This window comes from Trichosurus vulpecula, chromosome 8 (assembly GCF_011100635.1).
Source record: "Trichosurus vulpecula isolate mTriVul1 chromosome 8, mTriVul1.pri, whole genome shotgun sequence".
Lineage (NCBI taxonomy): Eukaryota > Metazoa > Chordata > Mammalia > Diprotodontia > Phalangeridae > Trichosurus > Trichosurus vulpecula.
Window position 1 is genome coordinate 72,258,212 of NC_050580.1, and position 21,607 is coordinate 72,279,818.

Genomic DNA, 21,607 nt, shown 5'->3' on the forward strand with positions numbered 1-21,607 from the left:
TAGGGACTTAACAGAAGCAGAAGAAATTAAGAAGAGGTGGCAAGAATACACAGAAGAACCATACAAGAAAGAGTTTAGTATCACTGATGCTACCAACTACCATGGTGTGGTTACTGATCTAGAGCCAGGTATCCTGAAGAATAAAGTCAAGTGGCTTTAAGAAGCACTGCTAACAATAAGTCTAGTGGAGGTGATGGAATTCTAGCTAAGCTATCTAAAAACCTAAAAGATGATGGTGTTAAAAGGCTGCATTCAATATGCCAGCAAATTTAGAAAACTCAACAACGGCCACTGGATTGTAAAAGATCAGCTTATGGCCCAATCCTAAAGGAGGAAAATGCCAAGGAGTGTTCAAATTACTGAACAATTGCTTTCATCTGACATGCCAGCAAGGTAATGTCTAAGATTCTGCAAGCTAGGTTTCAGCAATACATGAACCAAGTATTACCAAAAGTACAGGCTGGCTTTCAAAGAGGCAGAGGAACTAGAGACCAAATTGCCAACATTTGCTGGATTATGAAGAAAGCAAGGGAGTTGCAGAAAACCATCTATTTCTGCTTCATTGACTGCACTAAAGCTTTTAATTGTGTGGATCATAACAAAATGTGGCAGGTTCTCAAAGAGATGAAAGTATCAGATCTTCTTTCTTGTCTCCTGAGGAACCAAGAAGTGATCCAAGAAGCAACAGTTAGAACCAAACATGGAACAATTGATTGGCTTAAGATTGGAAAAAGAGTATGACAAGGCTGTATATTATCACCTTGCTTATTTAATTTATATGCAGAGTACAAAATGCAAAATGCCAGGTTGGATGAATCAAAGGCTGGAATTAAGTTGTCTGGAGCAGAAGTATCAACAATCTCAGATATGCAGATGATACCACTCTGATGACAGAAAGGGAAGAGGAATTAAGGAGCTTCTTGATGAAGGTGAAAGAGGAGAGTGTAAAAACTTTCTTGAGGCTTAATAACAACAACAACAAGCCCTAAGATCCTGGCAATTAGTCCCATCACTACCTGGCAAACAGAGGGAGAAGAAATGAAAGCAATGTCAGATTTTATATTCTTGGGCTCAAAGATCACTGCAGATGATGACTGCAGTCATGTAATTAAATGATGCTTGCTCCTTGGAAGGAAAGCTATGGTGAATCTGGACAGCATAGTAAACAGCAGAGATATCACCTTCCGACAGAGGTCTGTCTGGTCAAAGCTATGGCTTTTCCAATAGCAATGTATGGCTGTGAGAGTTGGACTATAAGGAAAGCTGAGCACTGCAGAATTGATGCTTTCAGATTGTGGTGCTGGAGAAGACTTCTGAGAATCCCTTGCACAGCAAGGAGACCAAATCAGTCAATATTTAAATAAAGTAATTCAGGCTATTCACTGAAAGGTCAAATACTGAAGGTGAAGCAGAAATACTCTGGGCACATAATGAGAACATGGGACTCATTGGAAAAGACCCTGATGTGGGGAAAGATTGAAGGCCAAAGGAAAAGGGGATGGAAGAGGATGAGAAGGATAGATAGTGTCATGCAAACAATGAATATGAACTTGGACAGACTTCAAGAGATAATAGAGCATAGAAGGGCCTGACATACTATGGTCCATGGTGTCAGGAAGAGTAAGACATGACTGGACGACTGAATAACAACAACAACAAATTAGATAAGCAAGCTTTACAACCTTATTGCCCATACTCTAAAGCTGGTACCCTTCCCCTACCCACAACTTAGTTTTACTGAAATGACAACTTGGCATCACTCTCAATTCCCTGTGGAAGCAGAGTTAGACAACGTCCACCAAACAAGCTGAGAAAGTTCTCAGTATATATTGTTACTTGGCCAAATTACCCAGCATTCAAGGGGTGGTGGCTCCCTCTTTCCCTTGAAAAATGCCAGGTTATATCATAGACCACCAGAGAAAAATCCATTTATCCTCTAGAATAGCCAGATCCAAGTTTGAGAACCTAAATCATCCAATCCAGGTCACTTCCCTGCTGAGATAGAATGTACCAGCCTCCAGACAGGAAGCAGCAAGAAACTTTTCAATGACACTTCTTTTTCTTCAGCATCTGCCATTTTGTATTCCTATGATTTACAACACAATTTATTTTTAGATGGCATCCTTCACACCAAATACTACCACATGTGAGTCAGTTATGAAGGAGGAAGGCTTTAAAGTCAATCTGGAAGATATTTCTATTTTCTGTCTCCCTCTCACATTGTGAGAGACTTCACATGGGACGCTCTATAAAAATAAATTGCATCAAGCCCAATACCAGAAAAAATCCACATATTTAATGAATATTTCATTCAAACAACAGGGAGAGGTGAGCTTACCTCATTGCTCGGATGTGGACTATGTGGTCAGCTGCGTCACACACTTGCAAAGCTTCATCTAAACTGATGCCCTCCATCCATACTCCACAGATAGACAGGATTTGATCCTTTGACTGAAGGCTGCCTTCTCTGCTGGCTGGTGAACCTGGTACAATTTCCAAGACATAAATGCCCTGTACATCACCTTCAGCTCTTCCTGTTAACTTCAACCCTGCAATAATGAATTGGAAAAGAAGTGAAATTCAAATTTGCAGAGCCACACTATGACTAAAAGGTACAGAAATAGGCATGTTAGGGAGGATTAAAAGTACAGAAGGGCTCTTCGTGCAAGAGAAAACCAGATAAAGAACAGGGCAGCATAGAATAGCAACCTTGGGGACACCTCAATGTACTGCCAACCTTCTTTGATAAGAGCTGAGCATGCTGGGAGGGCATCTTTTATTTGCTCAGAGGAGCAAAATTTGGATACTTACTTCTTTCTCAGTGTCTCAATATTTCTCTCCACAACCACCCACTCATTACCCATGATATCCCCAGTTCCTAGGACACCAGACCCTTCTCCAAGTTAAATTTAAGAATACAGTGACCCACTGCTATAGCAAAATAAAATGAGAGGGAGAAGAATAATATTCTCACATGTACTAGCCACAAATAGGGCCTTTGATTTTCAATTAACCTCAAAACAGTCAAAGGAAATGGTAATGCCCAGGAATAGCCTCATTCACACAATAAGACTTATGAAGAGCTGATGAGAAATGGCCAAGAGAATTTGCCAAAAAGATGCTGAAGGGAGGGGGGTAGGAAGAGGAGTACAAACAGCAGAAGGAATGTTGCTGAGAATAAGTAGATCTGGTTATAAGAGTTAGTTTGGAGACTTCCTTCCCCACTAGAAAGTATATCCTATATATAAGAAAATGAGTTGCTTCCTATGTCATAACGGGATTAGGTTTTTAGGGCTTATATTCAAACATGTGACAGAACTTCTTCTAAAATATACTTCCCTTCTCTTCTCCTCATTCTCCCCCTGCTGTCTCATAAACAATTTTGAAACCTGTCCATTCACTTTACATTTAACTTCACCTTTCTTTTTTCTTCCATATAAACTTCCATACTTCTCCCAGAATACTAATCTATCTGGATCACAGGTTCTTTATGTTGTAGGATGAGAGGATCAAACTAGATAGCAGCAAGGGTCTGCCCCAGCTCTAATGTTCTGTGGTTGAGTGGTGCCATAGTCAAGAGGGTTCATGCCATAGGACTACCTTATTCAATTCAATATAGCAAAGAGTACAGGGCACTGTCCTTGCTTCTGATAGAGCTACAAAGACAAGACATAGCTCTTGCCCTCATGGAGTTTATAATCTAGTAGGGAGGTGGAACATACCTCAATCTAGTAGGGACTGGAATACGTAAAATATATACACTATAATACAGAATAGAACATGATAAAGTGCTTTCAAGGTCTGCATATAATAGCACATGGCCAAGTACATAGTAGGCCCTTAATAAATGCTTATTCATTGATTGATTTCTAATTGAAAGGGCCAAGGAAAGCTTCATGGAACACAGAACATTTGGACTGAATCTTAAATGATGGGTAGAATTTCAGCAGTGAGAAATCAGGAAAAGGGAAGCATGCAATGGCATAGAGGTGGAGAATAATATCTATAGGAAGGAAATACGTGTTTATTAAATGCCTACTATGTGCCAGCTGCCGTAGTAAAGACTTTACAAATATCCCATTTCAACCTCACAACAACAGGTAGGTACTACTAGTATTCCCTTTTTGTAGTTGAAGGAAGGGAGGCAAACATATTAAATGACCTGCCCAGGGTCATTCAGCTAGTAAATATCTGAAGCCAGATTTGAACTCAGGTCTTCCTGACTCCAGGTCCAGGTTTTTACCCACGGTGTTACCTAGAAGTCTATGTTCCACTTAGATACCTGAAGCACCTAAATCACTGGGTTATTGTGAAACTCAACGAGATGGTACAATTCAAAGTACTGTGCAAACTTTAAATGCTTTGAAAATTATTGTTAATGTCAGAACTGGGAAGAACATTAGGTTTCATCTTATTAAGTTTCATTGATGCCTTTTGTTTTTACATCACGGTCATTTCTAAAGATACTTCCTTTACACCTTGCTCCAGATTTGATCCCTTGCTTACCAAAGAAGCAGTCCTTCAGAAACAACTAATGTGGTGATTGCTTCCAACCACATACACACCATTTTGTCTTAGTGGTTCTCCACCTTACTCCTGCCAGGAGAGAGGCATTTGTTCTTTGGGGCCATTTTTCCAGCTCTTTAATTTTACAGAGGAAAAAATTACAGTCCAGATGGGGTTGAGTGACTTGTCCAAGGTCGTACAGTCGATTATATCTTAGAAGTATTAACTTCAGAGAATCAATTACCAACTATTTATTGAAAGAGAACCACATGCAAAGTTTTTTCCTGAACATTAAGGGACAATCTTTCAGGATATTAATGGTATTAAGAGGCAGGGATTAATAGGATAATACATGACAAATTCCCTGACCATAAGTTGCTTAACATGAAGAAATAAATGTTTTTGTTCAACTATGGGTAATGTAGAGAGGACGAAGAGTCAAGAAATATTACTTGTAACTTTGAAGAGACTCATAAAAATCCTGTACCAAGTTGATTAGTTTGAAGGACAAAGGGAGGAGGCATTTGTCTGGCAAGTATGAATGTTAGCAAGGAGCCTGGAAGTCCAAATGCTGCAGCCTAGAGAGAAAGCCTTGGGAAGGAAGCCTGAGTTTTCTTTTAAACCCCAATCCAGAAGGGAGGATAAGGGACTGGGGCTGAGCCTGGCTAGAGATAAATTCATCTACTCAGTCTGAGTTATAGTTGAGGAATTATGAGGAAATCACACCCAAGAGATCCTTGAACATACAAGAAGGGGGGAGGGGAGGGAAAGCATTCATCTTGAATTTACATCCACTCATTTCTCTTCCTGAATGAAAATAAACAGCTCGAATTCTCAGCCTCCTGGCAGCTCCAAAGTTGTGATAACAGTGATAGATGTGCTTCATTGCTTTATTCATTAACTGCCCTAACCTTGAAGCCTTGGAAATGGCGTACCAAGGAAGCAGATCCTAGTCCTGAGAATGCTTGAAACCAGACCCCACAACTTTATAGTAGTTACTCCTCCCCATTTTAAAAATGAATATCTTTTATCATGTTCACTCCCAGTATGCTTCCCTCTACTGAGACCTCCCTTCCAGCAAAGAAAAACCAGTTAAGCAAAACTAATTAACAAAGCAGTCAAGTCTCACAATGTATATGACATTCTGTATCCATGATTTCCTTTCTAAAAAGAGAGGTGATGCCTTTTTTAAGGAATAGGAGATTGACAATGAGTAAATATCACCGGACTTGTATTAAGCCATTCTGACTTTTAGCCTGGATCTGTCACTTGCTAACCGTACAAGGTAAGTCCCTTAACTGTTCTCTCCAAGCCTCAGCATCTGTATTATGGAAATGCTACTACTCGCTCTATTAACCTCTTTTTTAAGGCAATCAGGGTTAGGTGACTTGCCCAGGGTCACACAGCTAGTGTCTATGGCCAGATTTGAACTCAGGTGTTACTGATACCAGGACTCGTGCTCCATCTACTGGATCACCTAGCTGCCCCTCTATTAACCTCATAATAATAGGTTCATCTGTCGTCATTGTTGTTGTTTTTCCTTCATTTTCGAAGAGGACCGTGACATCGGGAAGGTGAGGCCACGACTTGCAAGTGAATCTATTAACCTGGGGTTATAATGAAAGACCTACGAAAACCATGAAGTGACATTAATCAGATGTGAGTTGCTGTAATCATGACTATTGCTATGAATAAAATATCAACATGGAGAGGCAGGAATGACCTACTGGATTATTTCTCCATCTCTAATATAAAAGATTCAGAAAATCAGAAACTAACACATCTAGTGACAAATTTTCTCGATATTTTATTTCTTCACTCTGCTTTTTGCAGCCTATATAAGTACCCTGTGGGTTGTTCAGAGAGGGCAGACAAAAACTAAACACCTTTGTCCTGAGGGAAAGAAGGTTAAATGCTTGTGGAAATGGGGATGGAGGGTGGAGAATAAGCATTTATACAGCACCTGATGTATACCAGGAAATGTTCTTGGACTTTTACATACATCATTTGATTCTCTCGACAACCCTGGGAGGTAGGTGCTGATATCGTTTCTACTTTATAGTTGAGGAAACTAAGCAGCCAGAGGTTAAGTGACTTGCCCAGGATCACTCAGCTAGTAAGCATCTGAGGCTAAACTCAGGTCTTGCTTACTCCAGGCCCAGCACTCAATGTACTGCACCACTCAGATATATGAATGAGTAAAAATCATTTACTCTTTTTGACCACTGTGTGCTATGTGGTACAATGCTGAATAATAAAAATTATAATTATAATACTAGCTAGCATTTGTAAAGCAGCAATTAAATTGCCAGGTACTGAGCAAGGTGCTTTATAAATATTATCTTATTTGATCTTCACAACAACCCTGCCAGATGGGTGCTGTTTTACAGATGAGGAAGCTGAGGTAAATAGAAGGTAAATGACTTTTCCAAGGTCACACAGCTGATATCTGAGGCAGAATTTGGGTTCATATCTTCCTGACTACGCCACTTGCTTACATGATTTCTGGAGTAGTCTCCAAACAGATGCCAAGAATCGAATCTATTATCATCTACTTTCTAACTTAGGATCATGGAGCCATGCAATCATAGACTTATATTTGGAAAGGACCTTAGAGGTCATCTAGTATTCATTTTTCAGGTGACAAAACTGAGGCCCAAGGGAATTTAGGCCAAGGTTATAGAAACAGTACTGATGGAGCCAAGATTTGAAGCCAGGTCCTCTGACTGAATTGTTTCTCTCCTATTTCTTCACTAAAGAGAAATTCAGCTAAGCAGTACCATAATTGAATTCACCTTCACATATTTGTCCTAAGGAATAATAAATTATCTCATATTATTATTAGCTCTTTAAAGTTTAACAGCCAAATGAATTCACTGGGTCACACCTGCCAAAGTTGTGCACTTAAGATTACAGTGGCTGGTGAGTTGAGGTCACTGTTCAAAGTTAGTAATCATGATCATGATGATCATAATAATAATTACCATTCATTTAATGATTTAAGGTTTGCAAAGTACTTTAATAAATTGACACGTGAATCTTACAACAACCCTGTCAGGCACTATTAGTTTATTATCCCCATTTTACAGGTAATAAAGATGAGGCGCCTTGCCCATCATCACACAGCTATTAAGTATCAGAGTCAGGATTCAAACCCTGTTTTACCTAACTCCCAGTCTAGAATATTGTCTGCTATCCCATGCTATCTCTCTTGATACCTAGAAAAGGCACAAGACAAATGAAGGAAGTGCTTAGCAAGCAGTGCTACGTTCTCCATTCAGGTTCACCTACCAAGCTGCCCATCGCTATCTTTCACAAGGACTATTTCAGGCACATCCTCTGGTCTGAGGAAAACTGAAAGGTCTTCCACGGGGTCAGCCACCATGTTCAGTTCAGAAGAAGCATCAGGCAGGAGAAGCACTTTGGTGTCATCACAGGAGACCCCATTCTCTCCATCCCCCTAAAACGACAAGCATTTCTTGAAATGATGAGCCATTTCATGCACTGAAAACATCCTGTTCGCAGGTTCCATAAAACTCAGTGATGGACCTTGGCCTTGGAAACAGATCCAGCTCTTGACCACTCTCATCCTCACCTGTAAGGGCACAACTGTTCTGACTCACTTTCTCAAGTAAATCCCAAATGTCCTCTTGCTACATCTACTCTCACTAGACAAGCTTCTTGTCCTCACTCCCTTATCTTATTCAGACACACAGAGTATATGCTCACACTTGCCTCACTCACGTGAGCACATAGCCAGAATACATTCTTTCCACAGATGCTTCCTCACCTCCCACATTATGTGTTAGACCATTCTCCCACACTTCCAATCAGTATATGTCAAGCCTTGAGGCTTTTGAGGCATTTTGTCCTACATGCCATCCTCTACCCCACCCCCCACCATGAAGCTACTTCCTCCTTTAGTTGTCCTAACATGGGTGGAAGACAAGAAGGAAATCTTTGGGGCACATTTGTGCACCTCTCTTTTCCTCATAATCATGCCATGTCCCAAGAACCTGACAAATGAATTCAGCCAAATGAATAATATATGGAAAATAGGTTACTGCAAAGAAGTACATATATTGCAGGGGCTGGATGAAAAATTGATATGGTCCAGACTTCTCCCACCTACAACAAGCTGCACCCTGAGTTAATATAATACAGATACAGACCACTTCACCATATAGGACTTATCAGCCCCCTACCCATAGACGGTGACTACATACATATACACACAAGACACGTAAAAGCACCTAGGATGTTTTTACACACTCTTAAGAACAAGCCAGATCCTTTATATCTTAAGGGCATAGGAAGAGGGAAGTGAATATGATCACATGCACTAGTAAGATTTCACTTCGATAATCTCTTTGAAAAATGTTACTCCATTATAAAGCACGACAGCTCTATTTAATACTGTGTATACAAACATAGATATGTGTCTGTGTTTATTATCTGTATCTAGCTGGTCTGGATCGGCGGCTGCATTGGTGTAGGGAACTGGTGATATAGAAATGCCTTCTACCCAACATAGGGAAAAAGCTCACCTACAGCTTAGAGTCTTAGAGTTACCAAGGGCACTGAAAAGTTAAGTTGTTTGCCCAAGGTCATACAGTTTGATCTAACAAAGGCTTGACTTAAACCTAGATCTTCCTGACTCCAAGGGCTGGGTCCCTGTCCAGTGCAGCAAGGTGCCTTTCCTATCTATCTATCTATCTATCTGTCTGTCTATCTATCTTCCGATCGATCTATCTATATGTCTGTCTGTCTGTGTGGTACTTGAGGTTGCAATTCCAATCATACATTAATTCAACTTCTATTATTCTTTCCCAGGGGACTCTAGTATTCCCTTTATCCCCTTACCACATTGGGTCTGTTTCCTCCTTTGGGCTTCTAAGTTGTAACAGTCATTTCAGTAAGAATGACTTCTCTCCATAGGTAGTTCTCCAGTTTGCTTCATGCTGATGTGAATCCATAATTAATCATTTCAGCCCATGTCAAAGGGACCTGACTTTCCTATCAATGGAAGCCCAGCACATTCAAAGCCATCTACTCCATTAACTTGTTGCTCCACATTTCAGATAAGAACTAGGTCTTTTATGCAGAGAGTGATTTGAATTACAAATCTTTACCCTCCATATGTGTCTGCCTGCCATAGTCCTTAGAGACTAGCTTAATTATTTGTAGCGAGTGGAGCTTCCCAGTTGAGGACTAGAAATATTTAGTACAAATAAAGGAAAGTGGAGTTTGAACAACATCAGAATGAAAACTAGTATGTTTTAGTCACAGTTTCAAATGTTAGGCATTTTAGCACATATTCTTCTAAAGCCTACATATTTTTTAAATTTCTTGACAATTCAACAATTTTTTTCTTACTTCATATAGCATATTAGAGCCTCTTCACAAATGATTACAGGTCTTTTTGTTGAACCCAGGACTCTAACTTGCTATATATGCAGCTTTCTCTCACCCCCTAGTTCCACATTTTCATCCCTATATTTTCTTAGTATAGGCTCATACTATGAACTCACCTTCTAAGGTCTCCCTTAGCTTGATGAAACCATATACTATTCCTAAACTTGGTTTCTAGCCTGATTCGAATTCACTCCAGCATTAGAATTAAGTGGAAAAGACCTAAGCTGTCATGCCTTGATAATATATTATTTCCGCAAAATATTTCTATATAGTCAATTATCGACACAGAACAGGAAAAAGTATGCCAGAGGTCAGTACATGAAAGGAGAAGGGTCGGAGAAGAAAGCAAGTGACCTCAAGTAGGTCTAATTTCTACGGAAAATTAAACTAGCCTTAAGAGTGAGTGTAATCTGGCCAAGGAGAGCGCCATTCTACACATGGATGACCCAACTGATAGGAACTGTCTACTCTTAAGTGAGATAAAAAGGGCAGCAGAGATGACTCTGAAGAACCCTAGTTTGAGCTCTGAAAAATCTATCCCACGAGGAATTGCTACCTACCTTGGGCAGGTCATTCTCTGCCTCTATGGTCTCTTCCAGGTCTTCCCACTCATCCTCACTATTGCCAGACTCCTCAATAGGCAAAGATACCAAGGGAGGCCTCGATGTGCAAAATGGTGGCTGAAGAGTGGTCCTTGAAGGTTCTTCTAACCATCTTCCATAGGAGTGTGGAATTGCAGACATAGTACTTATAGTAAGATATTCTTCATCAACAGGGGTGGTAGGAAATGCAGGCTGACCGTACTTAAGATATTGATCGTAGTCACTCCTTTCAAATTCAGGGCTTAAAAAGAAAGAAGTCTATGTGCTCCTCAACATTTTATGACCAACTTCTCACTCTACATTCATATTTCAGCATATTGATCTCAAAAAGAAAAAAACTATGGCTGCGTCAAATGGTCTTCTGGCATAAAATGTGTACTACAGCTAAGTGGCGCCATAGTGCACAGAGCATTGGGCCTGGAATCAGGACAACCTCCAAGTTCAAATCCAGCCTCAGACATTTGCTAGCTGTGTGACCTAAGAGCAGGTGACTTAATTTCTGTTTTGCCTTAGTTTCCTCAACTGTAAAATTGGGATCATACTAGTACCCGTCTCCCAAGGTTGGAATAAATTAGATGATATTTAAAGAGCCTACTGGCATGGTTCCTGGCATGTAGTAGGTGATATATAAAAGCTGGCTATTTATTATTATCATTGCTATTAATTTTACTTTCTTCTCTTTTGGCTCCTGTGGTAACTAAGTCTTTCTAGACTTTGCCCCCCACCCTTCCTAATACTTCTCCTACCAAAAAAAAAAAATCTAGTTTGCACAATGAAAAGCATGGCATACTGGATAGAGACCTGGCCTTGAATTCAAGGAAGGCCTGGATTCAAGTCTTGCCTGGCCTCACATCCTTCAGTGGGCCTGAACCAAATTAAAATGTAATTAGGAAATATTTAACAAAATAAATTAAAATACAATGTTGTTGTTTAGTTATTTCAATCCTGTCTGACTCTTCTTGGCAAAGATACTGGAATGATTCACCATTTCCTTCTCCAGCTCATTTTACAGTTGAGAAACTGAGGCAAACAGGGTTAAGTGACTTGCCCAAGGTCACACAACTAACAAGTGTCTGAAGTCACATTTGAACTCAGGTCCTCCTGACTCTAGGCCCAGTGCTCTATCCCTTCTACCACCCAGCTGCCCTTAACAATAGAATATAGGTAATGTGAATATATGACTTTCTGAATAAATATGCAGCCCACAGGGCTCCTTATATACAGATTAGTGGCTCTGTTTCTATAAGTTTGACACCACTATTTTACGTAACACTCTAAGACTGTAAGTGAGGTTGCCAATCGACATTGGTGGAGAAAGTCTCCTCACCCAGGAATTCCCTAAACCAATGAAATCACAGGCCCAGCTCCTACCTCTTCCTTGTATATACCACTATATATATATATATATTTTCTCTCCTGGCAGTGGAGGGATACTGTTTCACCTTTGCTAGGAACAATGCCTGACCCATGGTAATAAATAAATATGTCTTTACTAAATTGATTTGGGGATTTTAATAATAACAACTAGCATTTACGTGGCATTTTAAAGTTTACAATACACATTTACATGTTATATAATTTGAACTTCATAACCCCCCTCCCATGAGGTAAATGCTATAGACTTTATTATCCCCATTTTCCAAATGAAGAAACTGAGGCAGAGAGCAATTAAGTGACTTATCTGTGGTAACATAGCTAGCAACTGTAGGATGCAGGGTTTGAACCCAGGTCCTCCTGCTTCCAAGTCTAACACTCTACCCACACTGCATTGCGGTCATGGAAATGAATAGAATTTTAAGGGATCCAAGAGTTTTGCTCCCGATACAGGAAAATAAAGGATCTCAAATCCCTTTATACAACAACATTTTTCTCAAAACTCTCCAATATTCCTTATGGGGAAGGCTATGAGTGAGTTCGACCCTATGAAATAAAGGCCAGTGTTTGAAAAACAATAACTCCTCCTGAGAAATGCAGCAGGAATATTGTTCTATGAAGACTCATTATCTGGTGAGAGAGCTCAGAGACATAGACAAGCAGGAGAAGACCCCAGTGGAGAGGTCTCCTGGGATTCCTTGTATTTAAAAAGATGGTCTCTACTGACAGCAGAAAACAGTATGGCTAGAGGTGGCAAGAAAGAAAACATCTAAGGGGAAAAAAAGAGGCGACTCAGAAATCAGAAATAAACCAATTATTCATTATAGCACTTGCCAGTTGCCGGAAATTACTGAATTTGAAGGCAGCTGGGTGACTCAATGTTCCTGGAGTCAGGAAGACTTGAATTCAAATCCAGTCCAAGATGCTTTCAAGCCATTTGAAGCATATGTGTGTACATATGCATGGCAACCCATGCATTACCTGTAACACGGATAGTATAAGGAGGAATATCCCTATTTCATAGATGAGGAAACTGAGGTACAATGAGGTTAAGTGACTTGTGCATCTTTGGACAGCTAGTAAGCTGAAGGATAACCCCAGGTTGTTAGACACAAGGACTTTCATCTTTTAGTAACATTGAGTTGTAAGTGGGTATCTGCACACATCACATGTAGAAAGGGTAAGCTATACTGGCTACTTACTCTGTTCACATAATATATTGCTAAGAACAGTACAGCTACATCCAAATTAGTATGAATAATGATTCCTCGAAAGTGGTCGCATTATTCAAATTCACACTGCATATTTCCATTGGGCTTGAACCAATTGCCTTATTTTATATAGTCATAACTTTGAATAGTGTGAAATTGGAGGACATGTGACCGCTTTAAGGGACTCATTATTCAAACTAATCAGAAATATCCTATAAAGAGTTCTTTCTTTTCAATGATATTTCTAACTGTGAAAGAAAAAACCAGACTCCCCAAAGTTCTGCTCTGATGCTTCATCACAGTGAGTGGCTGGCCTTGGGTCCTTGATAATAGCAATGAGAACGGCTAGCATGTATACGGCACTTCATTTTAGATGTTATCTCATTTGATCCTCATAGAAACCTCATGAAGCAGGTGCTATTTTTATTCCCATTTTATTGACAAAGAAACTGAGAGTGAGAGGTTAGGTGACTTGTCTGGGGTCAATTGGTTAGTCGATAAACAGTTATTAAGCACCTACTACATGTCGGGCACTGTGCTAAGCACTGAAGACACAAAAAAAGGCAAGACCGTCCATGGCCTCAAGAAGATTACAATTTAATGGGGGAGGCAACATGCAAACAACAACGTACAAACAAGCAATATACAGGATAAATAGGAAGTAATTAAGAAGGAAGGCTCTAGAATTAAGCAGGATTTAAAAGGCTTCCTGTAGAAGGTGGGATTCTGACTGGAACTGGAAGGAAGCCAAGGAAGCGGAGATGAGGAGGGAGAGCATTCCAGGCCTGGGGGACAGCCAGTGATAACACTTGGAGCAGGCAGATGGGATATCTTGTATGGGGAACAACAAGAAAGCCAAAGTCACTAGATCAAAGAGTATGGAGGGGAAGAGTATAAGGTACAAGAATACTGGAAAGGTGGGGTGGATAGGTTATGAAGGGTGTTGAATGCCGAACAAAGATTTTTATATTTGATCCTTGAGGTGATAGGGAATCACCGGAGTTTACTGAATAGGAGGGTGACACGATTGGGCTTATACTTTAGAACAATAGCTTGGATAGCAGAGTGGAAGATGGACTGCAGTAGGGAGAGACTTGTGGCAGGCAGATCAACCAGTAGGCTATTGCGATAGTTCTGGCATGAGGAGATGAAGTCCTGTACCAGGGTGGCAATAGTATCAGAGGATAGAATGGAGTATATCCAAGAGGTGTTGTGATGGTAAAATCAACAGGGCTGGCAATAGATTGGATATGGAAGGGAAAGATTGTAAGGAGTCAAGGGTGATACCTAGGTTTCAAACCTGGGTGACCAAGAGGATAGTGCTGACCTCCACAATAATAGGGAAGTTTGGGAAGAGGAAGAGTTGGGGTACGGGGAGATTATGAGTTCCATTCCAGACATGTTGAGTTTAAGGTGTCTACTGGTCTAATAGGCTGTTGGAGATGCAAGGCTGGAGGTCAGGAGGGAAGTTAGGCCTGGATAAGTAGCTTTAAGAGTCATCAGCGTAGAAATGATCACTGAATTTATGAGAGCTGATGGGATGGCTGAGTGAAACAGTATAGAGGGAGAAGAGAATAGGGCACAAGACAGAGTCCTGTGGGCTACCCATGGTTAGCTGGTCTGATCTGTATGAAGATTCAGCAAAAGAAACTGAGGGGTATTCATATAGGTAATAGGACAACAGGGAGAGAGTAGTGTCCTGAAAACCTAGAGAGAAGAAAGTTAAATCTATTGTTTCAAAGGCTGCAGAGGATTGGGGAAAGGCCATTAGATTTGACAATTAAGAAATCATTGGTAACTTTGGAAAGAGCAGTTTTAGTTGAATGATGAGGTTGGAAACTAGACTGCAGAAAGTTAAGAAGAGATTCAGAAGAAAGGAAGTAGAGGTCCCTATTGCAGATGACCTTCTCAGGGAGTTTAACCACAAAAGGCCAGAGAGATATGGAACAATATCAGGAATAGACAGGTCAAGTGAAGGTTTCCTGTGGGTGGCGGAAGCAGCAAGTAAATAGGTGGAGATTGAAGAGAAGTGAGAGAGTAGGGGTGATAGAGAGGCAAGTCTTTTGGAGAATATTGGAAGGAAAGTGATCACTTGTGCATATATAAGGGTTGGCCTTGGCAAGAAGAAGGGCCATCTCCTCATGTGAGACTGGGACAAGCGAAGAGCAGCGGCAGCTAGTGGGGAGGATTTGAACTAAAGTCTTCCCTACTCCAAGTCTAGTACTCTGTCCACTACACCACCTAGCTACCTCTTGAAGGACATGCCAGTGAAACACAAGTTTTGACCAGTCTCTACAAAGCTGGAAGTTTTGAGGAATGGCAGTAACATGCCGTTGTCTATGTCTGCTGTCGAAAGACCGGCCCAGCCAACCTAACCAAGTTTAAATGGGTTCGTCACTCAGTTGACCACAGGTTGATGAGTTTTGGGTTTTTTTGCCACAGCAACTCTTAAAGCTCATCTACTAAGTCACTGAAAGAGCTATATTCTGTGTCAGTCAAAGGTGTACCCATACCAGTGAAATTGCAGATCCTTAAAGTATTAAAGCATTGAGAGAAATGATTTTAAAAATACAAAACACTTAGCCTAAGTAACTATTAGTCACTTGCTTTGCTCTTTGTATGGGGAGATAAACTCATAAACTCACAGAAGGAAGTCCTCCATAGGTTTACAAAAGCTTTGAAAAACAATTCTATAAGTCACAGGATAGTATAGACAGGGCTTTCTCCCCTCCATAGATCTCCAAAGTATTTTGTCTTATCCTGCTGATCCAAGTGATTGAGATAAATATTCAGTAGAGCTACACAACATTAAATAATAAGGAATATAGATTTAGAACTATAGGGGACCTTAGAGACTGTCAAGTTCAACATTTCATTTTACAGATAAGGAAACGGAGTCTGAGAGAAGTTAACTTGCAGTAATCTCAATTTTTCATAAGTCTGCACAGAACAAAAGGAAGTTCAGAAAAGGATAGACAGGACAGTTTTAAAATAATATGTGGCATTCATGATATACTTTTAGAAGAAAAAGCAAGGAGTATGAAATTGAGATTTGTGGTTTTATATTACAATCCTCTTTTGTGTTCTATGTATATGAAAATGCTTGGTTTGGGGGTTTTGTGCACGGTTAAGTTCAGAACAAATTTTTTTTAAATTGTGTCATATTTCAGCATTCCATTCATCCATCACCGTCTTATCCATAGACTTTGAGCTGGAAAGACTTTAGGACACTGTCTAGATCAACTTCCTCATTTTATATATGAGGAAACTGAGGACCAAGGAAATCGTGACTTTTCTAAGATCACATAAGTGTCAGTGAAGATTTGAACCCACTGCCTCTGATGTCCAGAGCCAATGTACTGTATTCATCACATTGTTTCCCATACTTGTGTGTTTGTGTTTGTGTGTGTGTGTGTGTGTAACATGATTTTAATTCATATTTATGCTCTTTACTCATTCATTTCATGGTAAATCCCCATTTGATAGCACCAAACAGTGATTTGGGAAGGCAAAACATAATAGGAAGAGAAGAGAGTCAGTCATCTTATGTTAAAAAAAGAGAAAAATTAATATCCCTAAGACTGACTTTTATACAGTACAATCAAAGTGTCCTTGTCTTTATGTCCCCATTTCCACATATAACCTTTCAAGCTGGACTTTTAAGACATTTTTTCCCTTTCCAAATTAGAGAGTGATTGATGGGTGAAAGATTAAAGAGCAAAAAACTCTCTACTCCCCTCAAATTCCTACTCCCAACCTACTGATCGGACAGCATCTTGTCCTACTAAGAAGAATAAGACCATTAGGCATGTCCTTCTTCCTCTCCATCATAACCACTCCATCTTTTTAGCAGTTCTTTACTCGGATTCCTCTTGTCTTGGAAAAAAGGCTTTCCCTCATTCCCAAGGCTAAATTTTGTGCTATTGACTTCATAATCTCCCACATCCTGATAAATCAGATCCATGAATTATTTTATTTTTCTTCAATATCGTTAGTATCTCTTTCTTTACCTATTTCCCGTATTCCTACAAACACACTCCCAAATCTATTCAATTCAATAAATATTTATTAAGTGCCCTCCATGTGCTAAGTGCTGGGGATACAAATAAAGGGAAAGAAAGTCCCTCCCCACAAGAAACTTAAAATCTAATGGGGGAAGACAACATAGAAAAGGAAGTTGGAAAGGGCTGAGGGGCACCAAGGGGTACCCGGCATGGGGAGCATCTGTGGAGTTCAAACCAAGCAGAGCTACAAAAGGAAAGTAGAGAGTGAGCTAGAAAGTCTGGATTCTGCCCCTCTGTAAAGGAAAGCTTTGGGGGAACTTTAGTGTTCCACCCTCCAGGCCTCTAACCAGAGAGGAGAGGAGGCTGAGGGAGTAGGGAAGGTGTCCTCTCTGTTCCATGCCATAGGAGAGGTTAGAGGAACCAGGGATGTTTAGACTGGTGAAGAGAACACTTGGGGAGGATATGATAGCTGCCCTAAAGTATATGAAATTATGCCAGGTAGAAGAATTGTACTTGTTTAGCTTGGCTTTGGAGAGTGGAACTGGAGCAATAGGTACAAACCACAAAGAGCCAGATGCCAGCTCACTTAGGATGAATTTTGTAACAATCAGAACTGTCCAAAAGTGAAGGGGCTGTCTCCAAAACCCAGAAGATTCTTGTTTGGGTACAGGTTAGATCAGATGGTCTCTGAAGTCTCTTCAAACCTGAAGGTTCTATGATTTTATGAATAATCCTACCAACTTGTCTCAGAAAGTTTCCTTGGGATCTAAACAATTAGGAAGAAATAAAAGCTCTTTTGTCATCATGGTGCATTGAAAAAAATACTGGATGTGGCATCAGAGAACCAGGGTTCAAATCCCAGCCCTTTCACTGACTTGTCTTACGAACTTGGAAAAATCACTTAACCTCTATGGGCCTTAGTTTCTTTTCCTGTAAAATGAAGAAGTTGGACTAAATGTCCTCGAAGATACCTTCTAGCCCTACATGTATGATCCTATTATCTGAACACATGGAGGTCCTCTCCCAAAGAGGAGAAATATTACTGTGCATCAGAGGAGAAAAGGACATCAAAATTTATAATTGTCATAATTGAATCTGGAGTTGGGGATTTGCTACTCTTGAGGGCAGAGTCAGGTGAGATCTTTCTCTCAGGGAAAGCTTTTGTGACACCAGTGGTTCTCAGAAATAATGGAAATAGGGCATCAACTCATGAGATGATGCCCCTAGCCTAGCATAGCCTCACTGGATTGATAATACAGGGAAGATAGTATCTCCTGCCTCACGGGGGAAACTGATTCATTCCATGGCAGGGAAAATATATAATATAGCAGAGTTTTGGTTTTGAGTCAGAGGACCTGGGTTCAAATCTTAGATCTTCAACTTTTGTCTTTCTTTGTAACGTTAGTGTTTGGCACAGTGCCTGGCACACAATAAGCATTAATAAGTGTCTCTTGACTGACCTGTGTTACCTAAGAAAATTTCTCTGGACCTCTGGACCTCCAGAGATCTCAGGACCACTGGACCTCCTCTGTAAAATGCAGGAAGTAGATTAGATCTCACTGAAGTGCAGTGGATAGAGGGCTAGACTTGGATTCAGGAAGACTGAGTTCAAACCTGCCTCGGATATTTACTAGCTGTGTGACTCTGGGTTACTTACCTTCTGTTTGCCTCAGTTTCCTCATCTATAAAATGGAGGTAGCAATAGCACCTACTTCTTAGGGTTGTTGTAAGGATCCAATGAGGTAATAGTTGTAAAATTATTGAAGTGCTATCAAATGCTGGCTCTGAAGAGGAGGAAGAGGAAAACGGTGATGATGATGATGATGATGATGATGATGATGATGATGATGATGATGATGGTGATGATAATTTCTGTGCCCTAGAAGATAGTTTAACCTTGCCTGATAGCAACACCTGGCACCACTTGTTGGGAGGGAGCATCACAGAACCTACCAATGGGAAACTACAGTTGGATCCACTATAAGGAATTATATCTAATGCCATCTCCTGGGTGATACTTAGTAGCAGTGCTTGAGAAGCCATGTCCAATGCATTGCCTGAAGTAGCCTGACGGACACCAGGGAGCACTGTAGGAAGAGCTGAGTTTGGCAACACCAGCTGGGAGCACCAATGTGGAACATACCTCTCTCTCTTTCTGTAAACGCTTGAGGAACTATATGCGCCTCTGGGAGAAGGGCTGCTCATTGGAGGGTGGCTCTTATTTTCCATGAATTCTATTGTGGATTCTATTTTTTTCTACTTTTCCAAAAAACTTTCCTTCTTTAATTTCCTGAAATTTGTGCTTGTCAGTGGAGAGTTCACTTCAGGATACTTTGTCTTAGACAGTGACCTCCTCAAGTTGGTAATAAGCCAAATGAGTTAGAAAATCTTTTGGGTCATTCATATAATTCAGTACTCTCTGAAACAAGAGACACATAATTCTGAGGGTCCAAGCTAATGTCTAGAAAATTTCCATGGCAGAAATAGGGCTGAGATCAAAGTATTAATGTCACAGAGTTCCTTGGCATCAATGCCAGTAGGTATCTACTGCCCTCCAGGATTGGGTTCTTTAGTGATGGAGAAGTTCGCTTGACCCACCACTATATGACTGGCTCTTTAGCATTGAAAAAAACTCCCTACCATCTAGTTTAGGCACCTTCTTAACACCAATGGGGAGCCCGGAAGAAGAGCTGAAAACTGCTTGGGTTTGGGATCTAGGTTCTTGGACTCTTCTTCCTCATTGTACTTGTCCTCTTAAAGCTGGATAGGGACTAGCAAGACAACCTCAAATGCTACTTCTTATTTTAGGGGCATTCTTAGAGTGAGAAATTAAGTTGAAATTTCTTGGATGCCTTCGGTAAAAGGAACAACTTCAAAGGGCTTAAGATCTCTTTATCAATGCAATGACCAATGACAATTCCAGAGCACAAAGAATGAAAAATATTATTCACCTCCTAATAGAGAGATGATGAACTTCACGTGGAAAGTAAGATGTACATTTTTGGACATAGACAATGGGATAATATGTCTTGTTAATGGTGCATATTTGTTATAAGGGTTTTGTTTTTATTTTTCTTTCAGTGGGTAGAACAAATTCTTAATTGATTTTTTTTTATTTTTAAAGGAGATACAGGCCATTTGATATTATATTCAATAAAGAAGAATGTATTAATTACCTAATAATTTCAAAGCACTCTGGTAAGTGCTAGGAGATACAAGGGAAAAAATAAGTTTATTTCCTAGGGGAGCATACATTCTAAGATACACAAGGTAAATAGAATAATAAATACAAGACAACTTGGGGAGACCGAGCCACCATTTTTTTTTCCTGGATTGTCAAGTACATGAAGGAGAGTAATGTGAAACAAATTAGGAAAGGCAATTATGATGCACTTTAAATGGCAGGCAGAGTTGCTATTTTAGCCTTAGGTAATCAGGAAGCAATGGTGATTCCTCAGCAGATGAGTGAACTGGTCAGATCAGTGCTTTAAAAAGATTATTTTTACACTTCTCTAATGGGTGCATTGGAGAGGGGAGAGACTAGAAGCAAGAAAATCACCCAAGAGATTATTGAATCGTCTAGGAAGAGCTGACCAACCAATCAATAAGCATTTATTAAAGCACTTATTGTGTGCCAGGCACTGGGCTGAGTGCTGGGGATACTAAGTCAGATATGAAATATTCCCTGCCCATAAGAAATTTATATTCTATCAAGAAGACAGCATCTAAATAGATACAAAATCTATACCAAGTATATACAAGGTAATGTCAGGGGAAGGGCACTAGTATATGGGAAGAACCAGGAAAAAGATGTCATGTAGGAGGTAGCACTTGAACTAAGGATTCTAAGAAGCAGAAGTGAGGATGGAGGGCATTCCAGGCATCAGGTATAGTTCGTGCAAAGGCTCAAAGTCAGGAAATGTAATGCTATGTGAGAGGAGCAGCAACAATCAAAGAGAGTAATGACTAATATTCCTGGAAAGATAAGTTGGAACCATGTTATTAAAAGGGTTTGAAATGCCAACCAGAGTTGTTTGAATTTGATCCTAGAAGTGATGAGACTCTAAACCTAGGTGCCATATGTAGGTTTTCCTCCACTCAACTCCATTGCTTCATACATAGTTGCTGCTTAATAAATGTACATTGATTAATTGAGGCTTCTGCATGGACTGGAGGTAATGTGGGTTCCCAAAGGATCTACCAGCAGAGCACAAGCTCTCAGACATCCTACCAAGCTTGGAAGTATGGACTTGACAACAGATTATGTATTGATTGTCCATGGATTGATCTTGCTAAATTCAGAGGTTAATTACTACAATGTTGGTCACTGGATGCTAAACTCTTCTATTCATGAAGGCTATTAAGACATAGACATGTGTGATGTATATTGCAGGAAGGCATAACTAGACCAATGAAATAATGGACTCTTAAAGTACTTTAAAAATATGTGCATTTTATAGTACATTAGGTCGTTTAGTCAGTTGATGACCATTTA

General features: G+C 40.1%; 1 protein-coding gene across 1 annotated transcript in view; it reads right to left on the reverse strand.

Annotated features, from left to right (window-relative positions):
- FRMPD2 (FERM and PDZ domain containing 2) overlaps positions 1-21,607 on the reverse strand; it is a 215,795-nt gene that overhangs the window by 76,379 nt on the left and 117,809 nt on the right. Inside the window, 3 exon segments of the mRNA XM_036736525.1 lie at positions 2,339-2,549; positions 7,798-7,966; positions 10,482-10,764. Coding sequence (XP_036592420.1) covers positions 2,339-2,549; positions 7,798-7,966; positions 10,482-10,764 — 663 coding nt within the window.